Source organism: Alligator sinensis, unplaced genomic scaffold, assembly GCF_000455745.1.
Source record: "Alligator sinensis unplaced genomic scaffold, ASM45574v1 scaffold484_1, whole genome shotgun sequence".
Classification (NCBI taxonomy): Eukaryota; Metazoa; Chordata; order Crocodylia; family Alligatoridae; genus Alligator; species Alligator sinensis.
The window spans coordinates 969,956-977,843 of NW_005842515.1; the positions used below are offsets into that span (position 1 = coordinate 969,956).

Consider the following 7,888-nt stretch of genomic DNA (forward strand, 5'->3'; position numbering starts at 1 on the left):
AAGAAATACCAAGTGACAATAGTTTTCTTCTGTCCTGGAGTAGTTATAGAGTATTAATTATTTTCTGCATTTTTCAGGCCACAAGAAAAAGGAAAAGAAACCGTGTGTGTAATTTACTGATCAATAAGTCCCTGTCTGTGAAGTTCAGGGTTTTTTTTTTGCTCTATACATACCCAGTTGTCAGCCCCATGCTACTTCCCAGTGTGAAGTTGACTAGAAGCAGAGAAAAGATGATACTGTAGCTAGAGCACAGACACGGCATGAAAGATTATAGGGATTTGGGAGTTTAAACAAATATTTACCAGTAAGATCTTGGCTTAATTTTGACAGGCTTTACAGTTAAATATCTATTTCTTTCCTCTAACAGAAGCACTACACACAGTTTCATGTATAGGGCTGTGTAAAAGATTTTTAACAAATCTCTAAAAGAGGCACTATTCAACCAACGTAGGATTCATTACAATTTCAAAGTGAGCCTCAGTTTCTCTTGGCTTGTAAGTCATGGCTGAAGCATTGACAAATATTTTCTTCAGGCATTCCTTCTCTCTCATGAATTCCAGAGAGAAACTTTTTTCTACTTGGAAATCAAGTTAAATTCAGTGTTTCCAGCCAATTCTCACTCAAAGATAAACTGACTATGACTGAACTCACACAAACCAAAACCAGAAGAGGAAAACAAATAACTGAAACCTCCCTTCCTTCTCCACAACCTCTCTGAACACTGATTGCTCCCAGTTTAACTGAGCTCTATTATACAGTACATGTTACAGTCTCAAGAGCATGTACACAATGGCTCGGGGGTAATACAACTTTTGCTTTTGTGCTGAAGGATTTCTTAATAACAGTCACATGTTAAGCTACTAGCGAAAGCTCCTTTTCCCTAGCAGATGACTCAGCACAGGAGTTTTTCATGTTATATTTAGAAGACCAGCAGATTTTTGTCACCAGTAAAACTGGGGGAAATGTTTGCAAGTGTCTATATTTTTTGTAATAGTATATCCAAACATAATTTGTAGGAACTGCTGCCTGAATTATCAGGGCAATACCATTACTTAAATAACCATAAAGGGTTTCACTTAAGCTTTCCTGTCAATTCTTTACTTCCCTCTATGTTAACCACAAGGAAAAAAATTACAACTCCAAAGAATGAAAAAAAACCCTTCAAACAAAGCTCCTTCAGTGAATGGCATGTTGCGGCTTTTAGAGTGCAACCCCTCCCCCCCACCCCCCCATAAAAAAACAACAAAAAAACCCCAAAAGAAGTCTGTGCAAGCGACAGAAATGTACTCTGTTGAACCAGACAGGCTGGTTCAGCAAAATCTCACTGAAGCACATCCCCCAACCAAATCTTTTAAGTGGTGCCAATCTACTGAAAATTGTATACTCAAGACTGAAGTATCTCTCAAGTATGTCTGTGGACTGAAGAACAGACTCAACTATCTCTATTCAAAATTCATCAGAAACACTAAACAAAACCTCACTGGTCTATGCTGCCAGTGTAGCAGGTAAAAGACAAAGAGGTGGGTGTGAAAGAAATAGTGCATGAGATTAAAAAAAACCCAAACAAGCACAGACTTTCATTACTGCAGTATTTCTATTTTAAATAGGCTGTCCTGATCAGTTTTACAGTAGCTTTCTGTTAAGATAGAAATCTCCGAAGAGATAAACAGCACAACACTTCTTCCCCAGTTTGAATGATAGAATTCTTGTTTGTGAGAAAAGATGTAACATCTGTCATTGCCTGTCTACATTATTTGTTATAATTGCTGAAGGATGCATGATTGAGTGGTTCATATTTTCTATTAGGATATTTTTGCAACACAATCTTTTATTGGATTTTGGGTCCCTTTTCCTTTTGTGGCTGACAGATATCAAAACAACTGGTATCTGAATGAGGCCTCATTAACTTCCTCAAAGGTACTATTATGGATCTTTTATATTTTAGTATTTTGGAGTATTAAGGGCTTGCACTGAATATGGTATGCAGCCTTAATACCTTTTTAGAGAAACTGGGACTTCTACAAGAATGACATGAGCTTAACAATTGCTTCAATCCAATTTGGACAAACTAAGGCTTATATCATTTCGGATTTGTCTGAAGGCCTTAGAAGGAGGGACTGCAAGGCAGAATAAGCTAGAATTGTCAACCATAAAAGATAAAGGTAACAGTATGAAGCCTTTTCTCTTTTTCAGGACAAGCCATCTAAAGGAGACGGGTGTGCCAAAATCCAAAAACAGATTGAATCTAAGGAGGAAAACACAATATCAATGAAAGACTATGCCACCCTCAGCTACTCTTCCTGCTAATGTTTAGCACTGACAGCAACACTATCATATAGTTCCTTCATTTAAACAAACTCTGTTATCTTCAATGTCTTGTTCTTTTTTTCTTTTTACTATTTTTGTCTTTGTTTTTACTAGCTGTGTGATTCCCAACTTGTCTTATTTTAGGGTGTAAAATATGTCTATGTACGTGCCTACGCATATAGCAAACGTGAAGGCTACATGAGAAAGGTGCCGGATAAATTAACTTCCTCATTATGAAAAGCCTTAAAGTCTTGGCTCAGAGTGTTCCTTAGTTGCAGGAGTACCCAAGGAAATGTTTAAATCTGTCAGGAGTAAAAAATTCTGGTTATCAAAGAGTCTACATTTGTGCTGAAGTGCATGGCCAGCTACCACATAAAATAGTGAAAACTGAGGAAAAATTTCTATTCAGCTTCAGCGTTGTGATTGACACAAACAGTAATTTGCTTTCAACATATTTAGACAGCTAAGTTTTCATTATACTGTTCTCTAGTTGGATTCTTTCCTATGACTGTTATTTTGATGGTTTGACTACACTGATTACTTCATTCCCATCCACCATTGCCATCAACTTTTTGATCTGACCTTTATTTGATTTTGATTTGATAACTCTATTACTTAACTCTTAGTTCAGTTTATTATAGTAAAGTGTTTTCTCATGTATTCTTCTTTTCATTTTGATTTATTAAAAGGAAACCAAGTCATATTTATTCAATAAGGGATGTGTCTACACATGCCCTTTAATGCATAGTAACCTATTTTACTGCACATTAAAGTGTCACACAAAATACTGTGTGACTACACTAATGCACAATAAAATAGGCTACTGTGCATTAAATGACACTTAAAAACCATGCTGTGCATTAAGGCAGCCTAATGCATATTTCTTTAGTACCACGCATTGGAGATACTAAATCTAATATGCATTGGAAAAAGCACCTTAATGCACATGTAGACACATCCAAGGATCACATACCAGAACCTTTGAGAATCTGTATGGACATCAGCCAGTTAACTGATCAGTCTAATTAGTTCCTTCTAAAATAACTCTTCGGTTCTCACAAGGACTATTTTCCTGTTCACCAGTGACTAGACATCATGTAAAAAGAAAACATCAACTAGGACCATATATTAAAAAAAAAATATATGAGTCAGTCACAGAAGGGTCCACTCTAGACTGGAATTTTAAGGGAAGAAAGTGCTTTCTTATATCATGCTCAGTAGAGTTCTTGTGCCATGAATTGCCACTGTGTGGGCTGGGCAGAAACAGATTCTGCCTCATGGGAAGGATGGTACAGAATGTCACTGGATGGTGGGTCTGTGAATGTTCAAGGGAATTCACATTAGCAGTTGAGCCCAGAAGGGACACAGAACTTCTTTTACTGGGGTACACAGGGATGCAACTTTTTTAATGAGGACTTTTCTTCTCCTTTTTTCAGTAAGCATTGACTGCAAGGTAGGAGTGGTCATTGTGAGCACTAAATAGACATTTGAAGGCATTTTAAGAGGAAGAAGAAATTAATGTCTTCAAAACAGTTCCCTAAACTGGAAAAGACTCCCTTGCAGAAATAAAATAATTAGGCATATAAATGGGACTGAAGGAACCAAGACAATCCAGCTTGGAAGCTATCCAATGTCTATCGCAAGATGGTTTATATCTTGAAGAAAAAAAGAGGGTGCGTTTGACAATCAGATTTTTTTTCTCCTTTAAAAATTTTTTTTTTGATTTGGAAAAAAGCAAAAGTCATAAAGACATGAATATTTCTGTCCTATCTATTACATGCCTACTAAAGAAGTGTACAGGTACCACTGGTTTATGAGAACGAATTAAGAGAATTAAATATGGATACCTCAGCAAAATAATAACCAGTAGAACATGATGATAGCCTGAAAGATGTAAATATCAATGATTATTTAGGCATCTATATGAAGGCATAAGAATAAGAAGATCAAATATAACCTAAATATTAATGGAAGAAAAAAATAAAGTAACCATGGTATAAAGTGGATGCTAAAGTCTCCCACGAATGAAAGATATTGCTTGGGACATTTAGGCTGGAAAAAACACCACCAAATGTATAGTAAGGAAAAATCATACGTTAATAGGAAGTTGACTTTGTAGAATCTAAAAAGAGATGACATAATAGATTTATAATACAAGCATTTAAACAAATTTAGCAACCCATATAACCAAACAGAAGACACCGTGTTTTGCTTCTCTCTTTTATTGCAACCCATTGTAAGGTCAAAAGTTTCACGGAAAAATAGAAACTTACAAATGGAGTGAATTATCTTGTTGTACTCATAAAAAGACATTCAAGACAAATGACCAAGGGTCTATACTATATTTGCCATAGCACTCATTGTCTTTATTCTGAAAATACTGTTGCCATTTTGGAGTAGATAAAAAGCCCAGCATTTTACATGTTCGCATGTATTTACGACATTCCAAGCAAAAACTCTATATTGTATCCAGAGAAATGGTTTCAACCTCATTTTGGAGTGTCTAATAAGACATTCAACAATGGTCACTAAAATTACTGGGAACTGACTCCTTCCCTTGTTTTCAGGAATTAATGCTATGGAACTGGACATACGGTTTTGGCAGACTTACAGGCACAGTTAAGCTGTTTTCTAGGTTATGCTGCATCAGTTCTCTTGGATTAGCAAAACATTGTGACAATAATGGCAACTCTTCAATTGAAGTATGAACATTTGATATTTTGGATTAAAACACTGTAACCTTTAAAAAGCAAATTTGCAGTGTTATACAACTAAAAATTCATCTTTCACCAAATTGTAATACTCTAAAGGTTAAGGCAGCTTCAAACTGAAGCTGCAATGTCTGTATTTTCAATATCTTCTTGTCAAATTTAAGTCTTTAGAATACAGTGTGACATACCGAAAATTAAACTTTTTATGTATTCACTCCAGCTTTTTTCTGCACATACTATCTTATAAATCAGTTTTGGATTAAAAACATGTATAATATTACCAACTAAAGTAGTCTTCAGTAGTTGGGGAATAAATATGAAAATAATATAGTACAATTCTTAGACTTAAAATTGAGAGGATGCAAGAAGCATTTTCCTCCACAGCATTTGTTCTCTTCTAATATAAGGACCCAGTCCTGCAAAGGGATATCTGTGTTTGGACTTGACACCCACACAACATTTTTCTGAGGTCAACTCACACATTCATTAGTGATCAGGACTGGATCCTAAATTAGAAAATAAGCATTTAATCAGAGGAAAAATCATCTGTGTTGCTTTTATCTGTTGTATTTTCTTTTTTTATTTGAAACATTACTACCAGGGAACATATGAGCATAGTCAGAGAAGACTGGTTCATTCAGAAAGTTTCTTTTAAAAAAACTGGAGCAGTCATTATTTTAATAATATATAAAAACAGGGTCTTATCACTTATTTCTCCACAGCTAGCATCGTCTATACAGCAGGTTACCTCACGAGGTGGGAATAGGCTATCTGTAGTAAATTAAAGAGCTCACCGAATACAAAAATGCAAGGTGCAAAAACTGAGAAATCTATATGACATTGTCTACATGACTATTTAAAGGGAAATCATTTTTGCAGTTGTACAACAAAACCAAGATTGTCTACTTAAATATCCATTCAGTAATTACCATAATTTATTAAGGTTTCATTCAAAATTAATTTTAAAATAATTATTTTGATAATTAGAATAATGTTTTCAAGAAAATCACACTTACTTGTTGATTCTCTTATTCCTGTGCATCTTAAAACATAGGGGTGGCTACAGTCTACTTATTAATATGCATTAGGATTAGTTCCCAATTTCAGCAAAGGTCTAGACCAATCAATTACACTGGTACTAGCATTGAGTTACTGCTTACAAACCAAAGGAAATACATATGACTGAGGCAAAGGAAAGAAAACAAACAAAAAAAACCAAACCCCAACCAGACATAATATCTTCTATAATTCAAACTATCCACAGAACTAGAAGGAATCCAATTCAGGAAATCTGCCAAAGGCTTTTATATTGTATTTATGCATACAAAAAGATACAATGCATTTCTAAAGATCTGTTTTAACCTTAATACATAGTTTACAGTACATTAAATCAGTGTATAGTATTTCCATGTTACTGCAACTTGTGTAAACTTACTATTATATTGCATCAAGAAAGGTTGTGAGCCCTCTTCTATGTCACCGGGGACTTGCAGATTTTTAGGGTGACAATTTAACATCCAGGACAGTTACATATGTCTGACTACAACTAGAGAGTAGAATTTCCTCTTAAATTTCCAGGCGAGACCACCAAACAAAAATGCTCATTACCTCAAGGATCCATCAGTTAATATGTTAAAAATAAAAGGAGCAGGTTGGGAACAACTCTTCAGCACATATTTTACAGAAAGCAAAAATGTTAAATATCTCAATAACATTGTACAACCAAAATCTGCAATCCCCAATAGACCTACTAAATACATCAGAATTGGACTGTAATATGACAGGACATTAGGAGGCAGTTGACATATTGGGTGTCCAGCCCATTTGATAAGCACGTTCCAGGGTCCTCTTGCAATCCTGTAGTACAGTACTGAAGGTTATGTGTGGATACTGCTGCACAAGCTGTTCCACTGTGGCTTCATTTACCTACAAGCAAAAAAAATGATTCTGTAATTCACACAAGGTAGACAACACCTGTAACTTACCATGGACCAAAAGAGAGTAAGGCTTTGGATTTCTGAATGCAAAATGGTGAACCACAATTCCCTCTACTTTTTTAGAGGACTTTCATGATTGGACTGGATTTTTAAAAATGCAATTAAAATAGCCTAGTTGGTTTTTTTATGACATCCCCCTCCCCCTGCAAAAAAAGGGATCATAACAAAAACTGAAAAAGCCATTTCTACTTTAAAAGGGACATCCAAAGGCCATATACCATTCTAGTTTATAGTTAATACCATTGTTTGTGATGGGATATGACAAAGAACACTGAATACTTTTTTTAAAACTAAGCATTGCTGACAATCATTTAATGATATTAAACTTAATATTAATCTTCTAACAATTTTAAAACCCGGTGTTCCAACATGCTATACCCTCATAGAGTCAAAACTGTAAATATGTAAAAAATGGAGGAGTATTGTTTAATATAGTACTGCCCAGAATTCATAGTTTCATAGTTGGTAAGGTCAGAAGGGACCTGAGCAGATCATCAAGTCCGACCTCCTGCCATGGCAGGAAAGAGTACTGGGGTCAAACGATCCCGGCAAGGTGTTCATCCAGCCTCCTTTTAAAGACCCCCAGGGTAGGAGCCGGCACCACTTCTCTTGGAAGTTGGTTCCAGATCCTAGCCGCCCTGACAATGAAGTAGCGCCTCCTGATATCTAGCCTGAATCTACCCTCTGCCAGCTTGTGACCAGTATTTCTAGTCACTCCTGGTAGTGCTCAAGGGAACAGGGACTCCCCCAATGCCTGCTGGTCCCCTCTGACTAGTTTGTAAATGGCCACTAGATCCCCGCTCAGCCTTCTCTTGCGGAGGCTGAACAGGTTCAGGTCCCTTAGCCTCTCCTCGTAGGGCCTGCCCTGCTGAA

General features: G+C 36.1%; 1 protein-coding gene across 1 annotated transcript in view; it reads right to left on the reverse strand.

Moving 5' to 3' along the window:
* Positions 1 to 4,513: 4,513 nt before the first annotated feature.
* LOC102372246 (F-box/LRR-repeat protein 17-like) overlaps positions 4,514 to 7,888 on the reverse strand; it is a 175,709-nt gene continuing 172,334 nt past the window's right edge. Inside the window, 1 exon segment of the mRNA XM_014523633.2 lies at positions 4,514 to 6,944. Coding sequence (XP_014379119.2) covers positions 6,807 to 6,944 — 138 coding nt within the window. The 3' untranslated portion in view covers positions 4,514 to 6,806.